This window comes from Ailuropoda melanoleuca, chromosome 8 (genome assembly GCF_002007445.2).
Source record: "Ailuropoda melanoleuca isolate Jingjing chromosome 8, ASM200744v2, whole genome shotgun sequence".
Taxonomy (NCBI): domain Eukaryota; kingdom Metazoa; phylum Chordata; class Mammalia; order Carnivora; family Ursidae; genus Ailuropoda; species Ailuropoda melanoleuca.
Window position 1 is genome coordinate 36,708,338 of NC_048225.1, and position 19,529 is coordinate 36,727,866.

Consider the following 19,529-nt stretch of genomic DNA (forward strand, 5'->3'; position numbering starts at 1 on the left):
AAAAAAAAAGAATTTACTCTAGAAACATCCTTGAAAATGTTCCTCAAAATACATGAATTGGAATATTCATTGTAGAATTGCTGGTATCAACCCCAAACTGAAAGCAACCTAACAATCATCATCAATCATTGGTAATTATCAATGTACTAGACTGGTACATTCATACGACGGACATTGCACACTGTTAAAAGTAGGTCTTTCTATGTGTGCTAATATGAGAAAATCTCCAAGATGAAGTAAAAACAAAAAACAGAGAATACATAACAGCATTACAGTATAATCTCTTTTGTTCAAATGAACAAGTATACACATACACATAACCACACACATACAAATATATGTGTAGAAAATTTTCTAAGGGAAATTTATAAGACATTTTTAAAGGTGATTGCTTTTCAGATAAGAGACAAGTAAGAATTTTTACTTTTCTTATTATACCTCTCTGTACTCTTAAAATTTTCCTTTTTTTTTTTAAGATTTTATTTATTTGTCAGAGAGAGAGAGAGACAGAAGACAAGCAGGGAGAGCAGCAGAGGGAGAGGGAGACGCAGGCTCCCCGCTGAGCAGGGAGCCCGACGTGGGGCTCAATACCAGGACCCTGGGATCATGACCCGAGCCAAAGGCAGACGCTTAACCAACTGAGCCACCCAGGTGCTCCTAAAATTTTCTAACCATGTTTATATACTACATTTCATTTAATCTTTGGTTTTGAGCTCATTTTAGTGGATAAGTAGGGAATCAGAATGTGAAATATTTACCGCTTCTTTATGCTTTTCCGAATTTAAAAAAACCAATAAAATTTATTTTTAAATAGTCCTAATACTTAACTATATTTCATATGGAGATCAAGAAAGCACTAGCTAATTCCATTATTAAGTGTTAAGAGCTCTAGCATAGGCATTGACAAACTAAGAACTGCTTAATCAGGGTTAATCCCACCTACGGACTTCTTCTGACTTCATTCTCAACCACTCCCCAGATGAACTTAGAAACAACTATGTATTTATTCATTTTTGCAGCCCCAGTATCCAGCATTGGGTCTAGCTCACAGTAAACACTAAGCTGAACTGAGCAGGGAATTTCAGACTAGTAAACTTGCAATGGTAGCCAAGAGAAAAATTCATTGAAAGAGAATGAGGAGGTCAGCAAATCCTCTCCCCCAAAAGTAATGTAAAGTTGAATGAAATTGAGAAAACCAACCATTTCATTGCTCTGGAAATCAAATAAAGTCATCCAGCAATGTTTATTTTTGAAAAATTGCTGAACATCAGTTATTTGCCTACTCCTAGCTGACTCTAATGCGTGTGCTTGCAAAGAGGAGAAGCAAAAGGCCCAGCAAAAACTAAAATCCAAGGCAGACAAAAACCACCTAAACTTTGAATGGCTTCTCTATCCACCCACAATTCTAACTACAGAGAATTGGGGACTTCCTGATGCTTCTGACTTCAAAGCTAAGCAGGTTTAGAGGTGACCCCTTAGAAGCCAGCCTTATAAATAAAAACAAGAAAAAGGAGAAAAAAAAGCAGAAACCTTGGTGGCCTCACACTATAAGGAAGACAGATTTCCTGGATTTAGCCCAGGCAAGTTACTAAACAAAAAAGCAAACCAACAGCAAAAATAACCTTGGATGAGGGAAGGAGTTGAATCCAGAGTTGCTTCAATATATGGTCAAAAATTTCCAGTTTTCAACAAGAACAATAACAAGATGAGACATATGAAGAAACAAGAAAGTGTGACTCATTCTCAGAGAAAAAAAAAAGCAGCCAATAGAAATTATCTCTAAGTGTCTCTAGATGCGAAATTTAGCAGATAAAAGCTTTAAAACAGCTATTATAAAAATGTTCAAGCAATTGAAAGAAACCATGTTTAAATAATTAAAGAAAAGTGGGACATAATGATTCAACAAATGGAAAAATCTCAACAAGGAGGTAGAAATTATAAAAAGAACAAAGTTGGAGTTTTGGCCTTGAAAAGTACAATAAATAATATAAAATTCACTAGAGGGTCTTAACAACAGACTCAAGATGGCAAAAGAATCAGTGAACTTGAATATAGACCAACAGAACTATCCTATCTGAAAAAGGTGGGGGGAGATCGAAGAAAATAAACAAAACCTCAGAGGCCTGTGGGTCAACATCAAGCATATTAACATGTGTAATGATAGCCTGCCAAAGGAAAAAAGAAAGAAAAAGGGACAGGAAAAAAAATGTTTGTAGAAATAATGGCCCAAAGTTTTCCAAATTTGATGGAAAATATTAATCTACACATCAAAGAAGCATAATGAACCACAAGTAGGATAAATACGAAGAATCTATACATAGACGCATTGTTGTCAAATTGTTAGGAAAAAACAGCAGAGAGGTAATATTGGAAGTGGGATAAAAATGATTCATCACATACACAGGCGCATTGACATGATTAATAGTTGACTTCCCATCTGAATATTGGAGACGAGAAGACGAGAAGACGGAGATGACATACTCAAAGTGCTGGGGGTGGGGGGAATGCAAATGGAGAATACCATCTCCAGCAAACTACCCCCCAAAAAAGGAAGGTAAAGTAAAGATGTTCCAGATAAACAAAAACTTAGTTTATTGTTAGTAGACCTGTCTAGCATTGGCTAGCATCTTCAGGACAATATTTAATAATAGCGGTGAGAGCAGACATTCTTGTCTTATTCCCAGTCTTATGAAGAAAGCATTCAGTCTCCCTCCCATTAAGGGTGATGTTAGCTGTGGATTTTTCTTAGATAAACTTTATCAGGATGAGTAAGTGCCTGTCTATTCCTAGTTTGTTGGAAATTTTTAATTTGGTAAGTACTAGATTCTGTTAAATGCCTTTCTGCCCATTTGAAAGGATCATGTGGTTTTTGTCCTTTATTATGTTGTATTACATTCATTTTTTTTAAATTTTTTTTTAGAGAGAGAGAGAGAGCGTGAGTGCATGAGCAGGGTGGGGGGAGGGGCAAAGGCAGAGGGAGAGAGAATCTTAAGCAGGCTCCACCCTCAGCACAGAGCCTGACTCAGGGCTCGATCTCACAACCCTGAGATCATGACCTGAGCCAAAATCAGGAGTCAGATGCTTAACTGACTGAGTCACCCAGGCACCCTGACATTCATTTACTTTTGAGTGTTAAACCAACCTTCCCATAATAGGATAAATTCCATTTGGTCATGATGCATAACTCTCCTTAAATGTTGCTGAAGTCAGTTTGCTAATATTAAGAATTTTTGTGTCTACATTCATGAGGAATATTGGTCTGTAGTTTTCTTGTGATGTCTTTATCTGACTTTGATATCAAGATGATGTTTGCCTCATAGAATGAATTTGGAAGTATTCCTCTCTCTATTTCCTGAAAGATTTTGTAAAGGATTGGCATTATTATTATTATTATTATTATTATTATTATTATTATTATTTTAGTAGTTGATAGAATTTATAAATGAAACCATCTGAGTTTGGGTTTTTTCTTTGAGGGAAGATTTTTAATTGCTAATTCCATTTCTTTACATTATATAGGTCTGTTCAAATTTTTATTTGTCCTTAAGTCAGTTTGGGTAATTTTTGTCTTTCTAGGAATTTGTCAGTTTCATTTAAGTTGTCTAATGTTTTGGCATAAACTTGTTTATAATCCTCCCTTATAATCCTTTTAATTTTTGTATGGTCAAGGTGATGTTCCGTCTTTCATTCCTGACTTTGGTAATTTGTGCCCTCTCTCTTCGTTTTCTTCGACAGAGTTTTCTCAATTTTGTTAATCTTTTTCAGAGCCAACTTCTGGCTTAAACAATTTTTATATTATTTTTCTGTTTTCTCCCTCTTTGAATTTCTGCTCCAGTCCTTATTATTTCCGTCCTGCTTCTTGCTTTAGGTTTTGTTTCCTCTTCGTTTTCTAGTTTCTTAAGGTGGAAGCTTATGTTATTGATTTGAGACTTTTCTTCTCTCTTGACATAGTGACTAAAGCTCTAAATTTCCTTTTAAGTACTTCTTCAGCTATATACCATGAATTTTGGTATGTTTTATCTCCATTTTTATTCAATTCAAAATACTTTACAATTTATCTGGTAATTTCTTTCTTTGACTTACGGGTTACTTAGAAGTGTACTGTTTAATTCCAAATGTTTGCAAAAATTGCAAGATTTCTTTCATTGATTTTATCAAATTGAATTCCATTGTGATTAGAGAATATACTTTGCATTCTATCTGTTCTTCTAAATTTATGTAGATTATTTATTTTATGCACAGCCTACTGTCTATTCTGAGGAGTGTTCCATGTTCTTGAAAAGAAGGTATATTCTTTAGTCATTGAAGGGAATGCTCTATAGATGTCAATTAGGTCAAGTTGGTTGATAGTGTTGCTGAAGTTTTCTCTATCAGGAGGAACAGATGGAGATGGGGAGAGAAGAAGATGGGGAAAAGACAAATGAACATGTGAAGTCACTGTCTCTTAGATCCCTTTAACTGTAGCTGACAATTGCCTTACTTACGAAATAGAGACAAGACACCAATAATACAGGATTTATATTTACCTTCTGAATCTTTGTTGTAGAAAACGCCATGTGGATGCAAAGAATATGGTCGGGAAGCGAAGTTCTTTAAATGGATGACAATCACATCACCCACTTCAGCCCTCAAGATAGGGCCCAGGAATCCAAGCCAGGGAGGTTTAGGGATCTCTGTGGAATAGGTCTCATCTGTGTAATGTCTGTAAACAGCCTTTTTGTAAATACCACCTATCCTGTTGGGCCCTCTTTCGAGAAATAAGGTTGCAAGTCTAAAAGTAAGAAGGAAAATATTTTATAATTATATGACATTAAGAGAAAATTCTAATAGCTTACCATAACGGTTCATAAAACGCTTGCATGTATGATTTCTTATTTGGTGTTGGACATAACCCTGTAACCTCTGTAGAGCTGGTAAGACTATCTTCAATTTGCTGATAAGGAAACTGAGGCTAAGAGAGTTAAGTGACAAGACAAGAGACACAAATAGTATCCACAACCAAACTACAACTAAACAGAATACTCTCGAGTGTCGCTGTCCATTTGCCCCTTTTCATTTCAACACGTTCCCCTTCACTTTTTCATTTCACAAATAGTTAGTATGTGTTTGCCACGTTCCCGGCACTTTGCAATGTGCTATACAGGGACACAAAAGAGTTTATGACCTAATGGGAAAATTAAGTAATGACATTCAGCAGTATATGATTAAGTGCCAGTTGAGTTGATGGAGTCACATCAGGTCTGAGAGCCTCTCTATTGACTAATGGATTTATGTTTGCTTCATGAAGTTTGGGGAAAGCACTATCAATCAAAAAGCCAAAGACAGGTATTTTCAGGGCTTCATCCTCATTTCCTCAATGAGATTATCTAGTGTTTGTATACCGGTGACTCAGATACAAGCTCCTAAGCAGTTCCTACTACTGCCCAGCAGTCTCCAACATGAATGGCAGCTTTGCCCACCCTGCAGACTTTTCAGGATGATGGAGCCAGACAGCAGCTCGTCAGGTGCCCAGGCATGCAGCCCGCCATGGAACAGAAGACCTAAGTGCAGGCAGGCGGAGGAGAGGGTGTTTGGGTCAAGCGGGGGACAGGGATCCAATGGCTCAAGTCAAAGTAGGAATGATCTTCTTTGGTGCATCATCTCTCCAGGCTCATTTCCTCATTTCCTCTTTGCCTATCTCCCATGGACTCACCCTTCCACCAGACCTCATGCTCAGTCTTCCCAGAACACACCATGTCCTTTCAGCATTCCAAGACTTGTACACATTCTTTTCCCGCATCTGGGTGGTATCCCTCATTCTCTACCTGCCAAGCACCTTTCCAGGTCAGTTCCAACTCTTCCTCCTTTCCCCTTCTATACACACACAGTTCAAGCACTAATAACACACTTGCCAACACGTGTCACAGTAAGATATGTACATCTCTGGTTTGTGGGCTAATTGAAGACAAAAAGCCTTCAAATATCTTTTTTATTGTAGTGCTGATTAATTGTCTGGAAGTGTTGGTGCTTAGTGGCTTTGGAATAAAGACAAAGAAAAACCTTGAATTTGTCCCCAGATGGGCAAGTTAAAGCTGGGATAATTTTGCAAACTATATTTGCAGAAAAGTATATGTTGCCATACTGGACTTTGAATATTCTCTAGGTCGGGGATGGCAAATAGGTTTTTTTTTTTAAGATTTATTTATTTATTTATTTATTTATTTGACAGAGATAGACAGCCAGCGGGAGAGGGAACACAAGCAGGGGGAGTGGGAGAGGAAGAAGCAGGCTCCCAGCGGAGGAGCCCAATGCTGGACTTGATCCCGGAACACTGGGATCACGCCCTGAGCCGCAGGCAGAAGCCTAACGAGTGAGCTACCCAGGTGCCCCATGGCAAATAGGTGTTAACTTGCACACCAGATTGGACCGGTTGGTAGTGACTGCCTAGGAAAAAAAGTCAAGGTTGAGTTCAGTCAAGGGGAAGAATGAACCACTCGGGGTGTCTACTGTGGATGTGGGGTTGGAGGTATATTCAGTACACTGTTGCTCTCTTTGCTCTACACAGACAGCCAGGTAACACGATACTTTGGGGTCTTTGGGTATGGCCTTCTCTACAACTTGATGACATAACACTACCACTACGAGCAGAACGTACACCGAGGTGTTCTGTCATTGCTGCAATAGCTAGGGGATGAACTCCTCATGCTCATTCGTCAGGTCCCCGTTGTAACCAAAATACATAAGGTGTTCTATCTGATGATGGTTGGGTCCAGGGCAGAGTTTGTGGACACCAGAAAACATCCAGTGACCATCTCTGAAATCCAACCTGTGACCTTATGAGATTTGGTTTGCTGGATGTGCCTTCCAAAGACTGTTCTCTAGCTCCCCGGGACCTGCTGACAAACAGGGTATGCAGCCACCTTCCCTTTTTGCAATTTATAAATAGAAGCTTATAGAATAACAAAATTTTGAAGAAAAGCATTTAAACAGAACATAGCGTGGTTTAAAAATCAAATTGAAAAGTGATTTCTTCACAACGTCATTACTTCGTTGTTCTAACCAGCTGGGGCATCCAGCCTACTCCAGACCACCTGATATGGTCACAGGACATGGTCAAACCTGCGGCAATAAAGCCCCTTTTAAAGAGACTGGCCTTAGCCTTGGAGGCAGAGGAACTTCCAGGGGTCCTCAGCTGAGCCAAACTAAGGGATGGAGCTGCTAGGCTTCAGCTGTAAAGGGTATTGCAACATCACTGGGGAACTGGATGGCATTGCTGGGGGGATAAAATTAACTGGGCATGACACTGGGAGTGGAGAAAATGGCAACTTCCAGAACTTCTCTGGGGATAGGTATTGTATATGGTCAGAAAGAATCAGCTGCTTCAGATGGGGGTTTGAGAGGTGGAAGGAGGAGACCCCAGGGGATGTGTGCAAGTAGTCACTGAAATCCCTCCAAGAAGGATTGCTCCAGTGAGCTGTAGAGTGGGTTCCTTCTTCTTGTGACCAAGAGGACAGTGAGAACTGCCACCACCAGGCCACCTTCTTCTCTCCTCAGCACTCAGCCTTGCCTCCAAATAAGAGCTGAACAAGTATTTTTCCAAATATCAGTTGAAGGAGCCCCAATATTATTTATTTTCCCAGAGCACCAGATTACTAGCCTGCCCGGCCACCCACATGGGTCAACCCTGCCCTGCCCTTGGAGTGGAGTCAGTATGTAAGAGGTTCCTAGGAAAAAGGGGAAAACATGGGTTGGGGCTTTCCTCAGAGGAGCCAGGGACCACAGGGCTAGTCCTCCCAGAGACAGCAAAGCTCTTTCTCCCCAACCTGCCAGATTCAACACCCAGAAAATGAGACTTGCAAGACAGGAATCCTGACAAAAGGGTTGGAGTGTTACAACAATGATTTTGGTAGCGAAAGCCTGGAAAGACCAAAATGTTCTTCAACTGGTAACTGGATAAAGAAATTCTGGCACCTTCACACCACATAACCACACAACAGAATGAGGGGGTTCTTCAGGCGGCAATACGGTACAATCACCAAGATACTACATGGAAAAAGCAAACTGCAGGTCAGCATGTAAAGTGTGATCCATTTCTATGTTTTTTAAACAATGTGCATATATAAGTATATGCAAAGAAAACATTTGGAAACTGGCCATGAAAACCATAAAGGTGTAACCTCTGTGCCATGAGACTGAGGCCAAAGGCAGCAGCCAGAAGGAATGAGACGTTTACACTGTCTTCTGTACATGGGAGTGTTTTACTCTGCATCTTTTATTTACTTTCATAATAAAAACAATTTCATTTAGAAAAGAGGGGCAACTGAGGGACCAAATTTCACTTCTTGTTTGCCTTCTCCCTCTGAAAACATACCTGCCACCACAATGTGTGTTGTTTGGGTGAGTTCTCCTCCACAGGGGGTGGGGGGGGTGGCGCCCTGAGAGGGAGCACAGTGCCTGTGGCCTGAGTTGGAGGGAAGAGAATCACTGCTCAGCCTCCGGCTTGACAATCCACTCTCAGACGTCAGGACTGAGGACTTGGGCAGTCGGGTGTGTGCACACTCGGCCCTCTGCCTCTGGGCATCCACTGAGACTGCGAGTGTCTGCCTGGGAGCTAGAGTCGGTCCTCTTCTGCTCTGTGAGGCAGAAGCCTATATTTCCTTGTGCAAGGAAATGGCATGAAAAGTCTGGGTGCCTGACACTGGGACTATGTGATAGAAGCTCACCTGAGGCTTGGATGGTCATGTGACACACTTCTAGCCAATGAGATGTATGCATGTGTTGTTCAGTGGTAGTTCTCTAGACTCGGCTGGCAGAGAGCCTTGTAGCTTTTTGCTCTTCCCCTTATTCATGCCTGAAATGGAGATATGATGACGCGCTCCAGCAGCCATCTTGAGAGAAGGGGGAAGAGGGTCACACCCAATGAATGGATGGTCAAGTGGAAAGCCAAAGGAATCTGGGCCCCTGAAGATTGTCAACCTCTGACTTTCTTTTGCATAAGCCAAAAAGTACATTTGAGCCAGTGTTTTCCAGGCTTTTGTTAACTAACATTTGAATACAAGTCCTAATTGAACAGGCTGTTAGGGGAAGGAGGAGGCAGAAGCAAGGAAGAACAGAGTCATCCCCAGGCTGGCTAATTAGCCCCAGAGTAGGCAGGGTTACCTGGCTTTATAGCTGACGCTGGGCCACCCAGTAAGGCAACGACAGAGGAAGGATTAGACTCAGCATCACTGGTGTCCTCTCTGGGCTCAGGCTGATGGGTAAAAAGCTAGAATGAGGTTATTCATAGGGAGGGGCTGTCATTCCAATGGGGTCTGCAGGGAAACATGGACACTGAATCTCTACACTACTCTACTCTGAGTTCCCAGCACACCCAAGCGCGTGTGCACACACACACACACACACACGCACACAAATGCACGCTGAGCAAGAGTTCCTTATCATGTACTAGTTGTCTGGCAGAGTCACCCAAACAAGAGGCAGGAATATCAGAAGGAGGGGAAATGTTTGTTGACTTCCCACAGCACTTAATGCATATGCTGCATATTTCAGCACTGATTATATATATTGACTTGTCTTGCACATTCCTGGACGAGCGTCAGTCTTATCACAGAGACAGCCAACAGTCACCCTGAGAGCGGATCACGTTTTCTAAAGCAGTAGTTCCCAAATGCCCACCCATGTATCCAACTGCATCAGAGTTATCAGGGACTTTTGCCAAAAATTTAGGTCCCCGGGTCCCATTTCAGGGCAACTGAATCAGACTTTCTGGTGTGGCCTCTATATTTTCCCTAAGTTCACCAAACAACTCTACAGCAGAGCTGCCCAGTGCTTACCCATGCTGATTCTCTCCTTCCAGCAGAAGGGGGGAGCAAAGAGCTTTTGCAGATAGATGGAGCCATGGAATTTTGGCAAATGGGCTGTGAGTGGAAGCAACATGTATCACTTCTGTGCCAGGACATTTAACTGCCATTGCAAGACCCCCTCACATTCTCTGCAGCAGAAAAAGCCTCCAGGGAAGATGGTGAAGGCTCACGATCCCAGCAGCCTGGCTTACTAGTTGTCCGAGGAGGACAGTTGTCCTGGAGCCACATGGTCCTCTATGAACCCGAGTGGAGAGAAATATGCCTCTGCAGTGTTAAGCCCCTGAGATCTGGGGATTGTTTGTTGCTATAGCACAACCTGACATGGTCTAACTAACACAATGCTGAATGCACATACAAGTTGGGAAATCACCTTTCTGTACTACTCGATACAAAACAAAAACCATAGTAGCCATTTGAAACTAGAACTATTTGAAACCATAGGAGCTACTCAAAGTGGAAAAGATAGGGACAGAGGAAAATAAGAGAAATCAGTCTCTTCAGTGTCTCCACAGCAAATCGCTCCTAAGAACACAGCAAATCGCTCCTAAGAACACAGCATACATTTGTAACATGGGACAGAAGCTCCATCTCCTGTGAGTCCTGGAAGAGGCAACCTTTGCCCAAGGAACAAGACAAATGGGGAACTTCGAGGAAGGCCTCCACAGAAAGCAGCCTCTGACATAGCTGGGGAGCACTCGGTGGAATGCCTGTGTTGGTGGGCTTTCTGTCCTTATAGTGCAGCCACAGGACGGCCCCACTGTGAGGCACTGAGCAATCACTACCCCTCAAGCTCATCCCAACCAACCTTCTCTCGTTTTGACTCAAACTGAGGAGGTGTCCATTTTACGCTGTGGAGAAATCCAGTTGGGTTGGAAAGTTTCACGTGAGCAACTGCTTCAAAGACAGAAGGAGGATGTAGAATATTTACATTGCCAAGGTCAAGGGCAGTTCCATGAAGGAAGATGCCTTCCAAGAGCAGGCGAGATTAACCATTGCTAGAAGGAAGATGCCCAGGAGAATCGTCTAGCCAGTGCAGAGATGGGCTTCCAAGTCAGATTCCGAGCAGCTGGTAGCTCACAGGGGGTGTGCACCTCACCAGCTCCCCTGTCCCCTCAACCTGGATCTTTCAGTCAGATTTTTCCCCATCCCTTCAACTGAGCAATTGTTAAACCTCTACACCATATGGGACATTAAACCAGAAACTGGGGCCAAGATGTATGAATGTCAGTCCCTGCACTCAAGAGACTTATCATCTGGCTGGGAAGACAAAACCCACACATTGGAGAGTAAATAGCAGCAGCCAATTTGCTACATTAAGCAGCAACTGCACCATTCAGATCCCGCAGGTCTGAGCGTGTGAAGGGGAGGTGGGGTGAAGGTGACAGCAGCAGAGGGTGAGGTCAGAGCACACGTGTGAGACCATTATGATTTCAAGAAGGACAAGCAGTGCTGTTGCCTGAGCTTGAGAAGGGACCTTGAAAAGATAGGACTAGATTGGGGCACGGGCTACTTGGCAAAAAGGAGGGTGGAGATGGTGATGCATGTTGCACTTGGTTGTAGCCACGTCCTCCCTAACTAGATTAATACATTTTAAGCCTCCCAAGGAATGCATTCCTCTACACGGTCTCTCACCCTGGTTCCCCTGGCACCACTCAAGTGTTGAGCTCTTCCTTCTCACACTTTATGTCCACAGAAGCCCCTCAGAACCCACACAGGTGGCTTAAAAACAAATACATGCAGTAAGGAGAAAAGAGAATAACCTTGAATCCCAGCTTGTCCACTTGTTGCTGTGAGATCTTGGGGAAATAAGTTCTCGGAACCCCAGTTTCCTTGGCTAAAAACTGGTGACCATGACAGAGCCATCGTGAGGAGTAAATGAGACGATGTGGAGCCCCATGCGCAGTGTCTGGGAGAGTGGGTGCTCAGCCAGTGGGTGTTATGGCAAAGCTCTAATCAGAAAGAGGGAATTGTGACCATTTGCGGTCTGTTTCCCACAGAGCTCCTGCTCTCCAGAGACCACTCGAGATAGCAGAGCTATCATAATGACTAACATCTCTGGCACGCTAACCCAGGCTAACCCAGGCAGCACATCTGAGCACATTTACAGACCCTGTGTGATCTGAGCCTCCTAATCCCATCTGCAGGTGGGCTGATAATGGCTTCCAAAGATAAGTCCCAGTCCTAATCCCCTTATTTGGAAAAAGAGGCTGCAGATGTGATTAAGTTAAGGATTTTGAGATGAGGAGAAAGATCAGACACACATAGAGAAGGTGATCGGAAAATGCAGGCAGACGCCAGAGCAATGCCACCACAACCAAAGATTACCAGCAGCTTCTATCAGAAGCTGGAAGAGTCAGCAAACAGATTCCCCCTTAAAGCCTCCAGAGGGAGTTTGGCCATGCTGACATCTTCATTTTAGACTTCTGCCCCCAGAACAGGGAGAGAATAAATTTCTGTTGTTTTAAGCCACCCAGTTTGTGGTAATTTGTTTCAGCAGCCAAAGGAAACTCCTATACCCCCAAAGCAAGTACTATCATAATCCTCATTTTACTGATGAGCATATTGCGGCAAAGAGAGATTCAATTAGTTACTAAGTTGAAGTAACAAGAATCGTAAGCGTGTCGGTTGATGCGAGAGCCCCACTCTTCCCAGCAAGCCAGGCTGCCTTAGCATCTCTGTTAGCCCACTGCTTGGCTACACTTGGCTGGAGAAACCCACCTTGGGCCTCCCAGTCCCCCAACCAGGGACAGAACATCTGTCACCCCCCTTCTTGGCATGGGAAGCTTTTATGTCAATGCCTGGAACAGAGTGAGGACGCAGGGACAGTTAGCTGTTATACTGTCCGTGAGTTCTCTCAAATCCCACTAACCAGTCCTTGGGACCCCACTGTCTGGAGGTGGGAAAAGGAAGACAGGGACTAAGAGGGTATTTGTGAAGGATGAGAAACAGGGAAAACTGAGGTAGGGAAGGTGTCAGGGACTTCCTGCTGCTTTGCAATATTCATGCTCGCTTCTTTCTTAGTAACAGAATCAAATCCTGCTTTTACTCAGAAACAAATCACAAAACTAAAAGACTGTATTTCCACCCCCCCCTTTCTGGCGTTGAGTATCCAGTGAGATGTACGTAGAATTGGTTGTATGGGGTTTCCATGAGAGCCCTTTAAAGGGCTAATGGGCTAATGCAGCAGGAATTGTACCCTTCTACTTTTCCCTTCCTCTCTTCCTTCCTGGAACATAGACATGAGGGCTGGAGTTTCAGCAGCCATACTGTGACCATGAACTTCCTTGCGGAGTGAAGTCACATGCTAAGGATCATGGGTCAAAAATAAAGAAGACCCCCCAAATCCTATCATACCACCTGTCTCACCAGCCTTGGACTGCCAACCTCTGGGATTCTTTTATAAGAGAATACAGGGAATAACAGTAGTTCCAAGATCTTCATATGGAATCAGACCCAGCACATGATTTTTTTGCTGATCCAACAGAAGTAGAGATTTGAAAGTCACCCTCTAAGATCAAGCCCAAATGAGATGACACCCTTCCCTTTATTTCAAAGCCTACAAGACTCTCTTCCCCCACCTGCTTCCCTTCAGTTGGCTCTTCTTTCAGATGGATATATAGGTCTCTCCTTTGAGCCTAACCTAGGACCTGCTTCAGGGGGGTACCCAAAATCTTTACCATCAACTGGGCTGACACAGTGATATAGTTAAGTGAACTCCTTACCAGACCCTGAAACTTGGGGTTTGAGCAGTGGTCAGCCTCACTTATGTCCAAGGGTGGTTCTGCCTGTGAGTTAGCACCCATGAAAACCCCACATTTCACTGGGAAGAGAAAACCTGCATGTGTGTTGGTTGCCTAATGAGAATTGTAGCTTTAAATAAGGTGACCCCACTCTGGTTCCATTAAAGACTTGGCTTTACCACTGAAGCACAGAACACCTTAATTAAGCACTTTATGAGCCAGAACAGGACAGGCACGAATGGATCAAATGCTGACACCATCCCCAGGCAAATCAAAGGAGCCAGGTGTCCCCATTAGGCCCAATGGGGAGCAGAGAGGAATATATTCATCTGGATAAAATATTTCTAAATAGAATATAACTCCTAAATTTTATGTTTTCTAGGAAATATTAGTGCTTACAGTATCAATTATATTTCTGAACTCCATGATTAAGCAAAGGTACCAAGATGGAAAATTAAATTATACCATCTGACTGCTATGGAGTCTTGGCAAAATGATCTCAATTTATTTCCTATCCCATCCTTGTGAATCAGGATTTATTAGGCTCTTGGTACTGCCTAATTTTGGTTTCCAAGCCTTTTTTACATCATGGAAACTTTGGCACCCACCATCCAGTTCCCTTCATTTCTGCCATTCCCATAGTCAGAGATTAAGCAACTGGAATAACTAAATTGACAAAGTGATTATTTTTTAATGATTCCAAATGAATAGCCTTGTGCTCAGTCCTTTGTGGATTATTGTCACCGTCAAAGCTGGGGGCGGGTGGGCATTACTAAATACACTCTGGTTCTCCCTCTCTGCCATCATGGTGCTTATCTTCCAGTTGCCGAGGTGATCAGTGTACATCAAACACCCACATGTGGGGAGAGGAAACGCTGTGTCTAAGGCTTAAGGAAGACACCAAGTTCCATAAACAGTGAAGAAGGAAAGAGATCAGAATAACCCAGGGTTGTGGGAAAATGCTTTTTGCATGAAGAATTGGAGATAGTTCTTAAAGAACAGGAAAAAAAAAGGATAGGCAAAGAAAAATATAGAATACTTCAAAATTGTCACATATCCCTATTCTCAGATATTCTCCAACTCTGATTCTTAGACTGAACATTTGCAAATCATCTCTCTCTCACTATTGTAAAAATCTTTCTAGAAGTGGAGAGTCAGGTGAGATGTTTCTCATTCAGTTTTAAAAATTATTTTTGATTCCTTGGAATTACACTTCTCAAGTGACTTTAGGGATTATATTTCAACTCCCTTGTTATACAAATTAAGGAAATTGATGTTCAGAGAGATTATGTGAGATATTCAAGGTTTCACAGCAAGTTGGGGGCAGAGCAAGGACTAGAAGTCAGGTCTCCTGATTCCTATTTCAGGCTCTTCCCACTCCTGGTGAAATACTAGGCACCTGGCTCTCCAAATATTGGGCATTTGTCTGGGTCTGAATATCTTCAACAGCAGACCGTCCTCAGAAGTTCCGGAAGCCGAATGAGAGGCATGGTCACATTATTCAAGATGACTCCTTGCTTCTGGGGAAATGGCACAAACTAGAGTACACACACTGAGCTCCATATGTCCCACAATTGTGGCATCTTCACCTGTGACACCTGTGGCAGCTGTGACACCTGTGAATCATGACATGTGTCCTGTATTCTTCAAGCAAGAGTCAGCAGCCCACTACAAATGTGCCTTCTTAGGGACTTGCCCTGAGCCACCTGCCACACCAGTAGCACTGCCGGACATGATTGCTAATAAAAGCCACTATGCTCCGTGTAACCCAGGCTCCCCTTTTAAGAGTCAGGAGGCAGCCCTGCATAAACACCATCCCTTTACACACTAGAAGGAAACACTTGGGGACTTGGGCGTTACAGGCATGACATCTAGAATGTCACCTGTGCCTAAAGGGCAAAAGTCCTCTCAGGTGGGAGGGACCACAGCATTTGTTAAACTATCCTACTCTAAGCTGACACCAAACTGTGTCTTAGTCATGCCTATTCTCTCTTTTTTTTTCTTTTTCACCATAACTATTTTCAAACACTTTATTGTATGTTCTTCAAAGTACCATCTTCTGGCTGGAATACTTAACAGGGAGCCCCTAACTCCTTCCTGCACTCAGCTTTGTGGAAAGAGCACTGTAGCATTTGAGTATTTAAAGTATGTTGGGTTTTTTAATGAACCCAGGTAACTGGTTTGGTCACTGACACCAGCGATCATTTTCGATGTCTCTCTGGGAAGAGTGACCCATGAGACTAAACCTACTTTTGGTAAGAATAGGGACTTTCTAGAAAGTTCTTTTTACTGGAATTCCTGGCTGTCATCACAGCTGAGTTTAATGCAGTGGGAAAGGATCACCTTTCCCAAGAAATGGGTTGCATGGGGAAAAAATGTGACTTTGGTGCTGCCTTTACTCTGTAAACTCCAACAAGTACTTAACCTCGAGGTCTCAGTTCCTGGTTTGTAAAGTGGAAATAATACCATCTGCAAACAATCGTGAATTGAAAGTCTCTGGTGGAACTCCTGGGTCAGAATAAATGCTCACAAACAGCTACACTGACATTGTAGGAGAAAGATGGACTTCTAAGCTTTTTACTCAACCATGTGGAAAGGCAGTCTAATGTCTCATTGTGCTTAAAGACTGTATTCACTATGCTTAGGGTACACATCTTGAACAGTCTCACGTTCAATAGCTGCTCACAATGACTATTTCCTATCGAGCCCTTTATGAGGGCAGCAGAGCTCTATTTTAGGGAAGGCTACTAGCAGTTAGGGTAGCCTGTCAATCCCATATCCATTTGTCACGTAAAGACTACCGCAACCAATGTCAGCACATATGAGATTGAAAGAAGTCAAGAGCTTTCTTCGGAAACAGCCCCCTGGACATTTAGTTTCCTGGTACAGAGCTTTAAGAAGAGTCTTTCTTGGCAGCCTGGCTGGCATGAGTTTCATCCTTCTTTTACCAAACGTGACTATGCCACCTTTGTATTGTTAGAAATCCTGCAAACTATGCGTCTAAGCCAACTGGATCTTTGGTCTTCCCCCAGGGCAGGGGGACCTGGCTCCTAAAGACTTGCTGGAAGTCTCCATGGTATTCCGAATCTTAGCAACTAACTTTGTCTTTAGAAAATGGAACTTGGATGTTGAAGGAACTGGGTTCTTCCTATCAGAAAGAAGCCAGCGTATCTGAATATCCAACAGCAGTTGCCAGAACATCTCAAAAGATGTTCTAGAACCACAATATTAAATGTATGCATTACAGCTTCTGGAGCTGGGAGGTGGCTTAAGAGGGAGCTCCAGGGAACAAATAAGAGACATAAGACACTGGACCCTGAGAGAGAAAGGGAGAGCAAGGGCTACTTTCTGCAAAAAATAAAAAATTAGGGACACACAACACTCTGACACCATCTCACCCAGCTATGCCACGGGCCTGGGAACTAGAATATTGCCCTCAGATTGAATGAGTCGGAGATGAAACAAACCTCTCACTAGTGAAAAACCCATTTCTAAGAGGACTTGGGGAAATTCTTTAAATACCAGCCAAATCTAATGTAATTGCCTCCTTTTTAAACGTTGCAAAACAAAACCAAAACTCAACTACTTACAGCATACTTATCTCCAATTACGATATTTCGTTCCAAAAATAAAAACTAAGGAAACATTGTATTTTAACAGGAAAGAATTCTTAAAAATTCTCAAATGCTCATTCCAAGGGTTGCCATATTTTTTTTAACAGCATCCTGAATTCCCTGGAAGTCCCTAGTGGTGCTCAATGAAAATTGTCCTTCTAAAGAGTAAGCCATTATTCAAAACGCCTGGTTGTATATATAGCACTTCACAGACAAGGTTCAACAAATAGGCAGAGCCAAGAATACCTCTTCCCCGTTCCATACCTACCCTTGTGAGGGCTCTCCAAACAAACACGAAACCCCTCCACTTGGTTTAGATCAGCTCACCCCCACTATGACACCTTAAGGACTATAAACGTCTCCACGCAGAGTCAAAAAAAGCGAACCCAGGAGTCTGTGAGAACCCCAGATGTACTCACTTGTCTTCTGAGAAACTCCCCCCAGTAACAATGTTCTTCCCTTGGGGTACATAGTTCCAGTATTCTTCCACAATCCCAATGTGGTATGTTCTGGTAACTGCACCAACCAGCCCAGACAGACCCAGGAATGTGAAGAGAACGATGCAGTCAGCCTGCTGCTTCCGAGGCATTTGTGGATGTAACTCCAGCAGGCAGCCTGCGCAGGAGGCAACCCTGCCTGTCCCTCCCCCTCACTCAAAGCTAATTATAAATAAGGAACGAACAAGACCCGCCTCCTCCCCCTTAGGTAGCTAGGGGTTGGGACAGAGGCTGATAACTTGTGCAAGCAGAGCAAACGATGGGGGGAGTTGCTATGACAACAAAAGTTGCCTGCCATCCAAGAAATGTGTAACTGGTTTATTTATTTACCACCCAAGCCAAGCAGGCCTGTTTCTGTAGGTTTTGGTGCTCTGCTGTGACATTAGTCATTCATCTTTGCCGGGAACAGCAGTGTAACAAGTCGGGCTGATGGGTTTCCTCCCTTCTTCCTCATTTTTTCTCCACACCTATTACAGGAACATATTAAAATCTGAAAACTGGGCTGGCCTGAGTGGGGCATCAGGAAAGCTCTTGGGCACTAAAGAAGGCTTCATCTCTGTTGGGAGGGCAGAGGGAGTGATGTAATCACCTTCCGCCATCTCTGACTTGTTTTATGAGGCTACATGAAACAATCAACTCACATCATAAAGTTTGTAACAACATTGTAAAACCTCACTAATTCTCCACTTGGTCACGCACTGTCTCCCCCAAATTCTCTCAAATCCTACCAGCAAAAATGGGGAGCTCGGTGGCCCAGTTCAGCCAAAATTTAGAGGTCACCAACCTCAGTGAGCTACCTTTGCAAGGATGAATGACAATGACACGGGAGGAGTACCCTTCAGGCACATGAAGATAAAGTTCGGTAGCAGGTCTTCAAGTCAAAAAGGCCAAGGCTGTACCCGTTCTTCTCGGTGCTCTAATCTGTGACCTAGAATCTGTGCCGACAGAGACCTCGTCCAACTCTGGACGAAAACCAATCTGATCGCCATTGAGAGTTACTCTTGAGGCAGCAGCCATAGAGTGAGTAGAGAGCCTCCTGGCTTGGCTTTGAGGTTGGACAGACCTGTGTTTGAATCCAGTCCCACCACTTACTAACTTAATGGCATTGAAGAATCACTCACCATCTCTAAGCCCAGATCTGTAAAGGAGAGATGGAGGGATTGTTAAGAAGACTTAAAGGATCACGCAGGAGCAAATATAGATGACCTTGAGTTTGATGATGACTTTTTCTTTTTTAAAGATTTTATTTATTTATTCGACAGAGATAGAGACAGCCAGCGAGAGAGGGAACACAAGCAGGGGGAGTGGGAGAGGAAGAAGCAGGCTCAAAGCGGAGGATCCTGATGTGGGGCTCGATCCCACAACGCCGGGATCACGCCCTGAGCCGAAGGCAGACGCTTAACCGCTGTGCCACCCAGGCGCCCCTGATGATGACTTTTTTAATACCACACCAAAGACACGATCTGTGAAAGAAATTACTGCTAAGCTGGACTCAAAAAATCAAGAATTCCTGCGCTATAAAGGACACCGCAGTGAATGAGAACAGAAACTACAGACTGGAAAATGTTTCTGCAAAAGGCATATCTGATGAAGGACTGTTATCCAAAATACGGGGGCGCCTGGGTGGCACGGCGGTTAAGCATCTGCCTTCAGCTCAGGGCGTGATCCCGGCGTTGTGGGATCGAGCCCCACATCAGGATCCTCCGCTTTGAGCNGGCATATCTGATGAAGGACTGTTATCCAAAATACGGGGGCGCCTGGGTGGCACGGCGGTTAAGCGTCTGCCTTCAGCTCAGGGCGTGATCCCGGCGTTGTGGGATCGAGCCCCACATCAGG

The 19,529-nt window shown here is 43.4% G+C and overlaps 1 protein-coding gene across 1 annotated transcript in view; it reads right to left on the reverse strand.

The window, feature by feature from the left end:
- HEPHL1 (hephaestin like 1) overlaps window positions 1-17,847 on the reverse strand; it is an 82,467-nt gene extending 64,620 nt beyond the window's left edge. Inside the window, exons 1-2 of the mRNA XM_034667587.1 lie at window positions 17,616-17,847; window positions 4,527-4,771 (exon numbers count right to left, since the gene is read on the reverse strand). Of these exons, the coding sequence (XP_034523478.1) occupies window positions 4,527-4,771; window positions 17,616-17,785 (415 nt within the window). The 5' untranslated portion in view covers window positions 17,786-17,847. The remainder of the gene's footprint in view (window positions 1-4,526; window positions 4,772-17,615) is intronic.
- Between the last annotated feature and the right edge of the window lie 1,682 nt (window positions 17,848-19,529).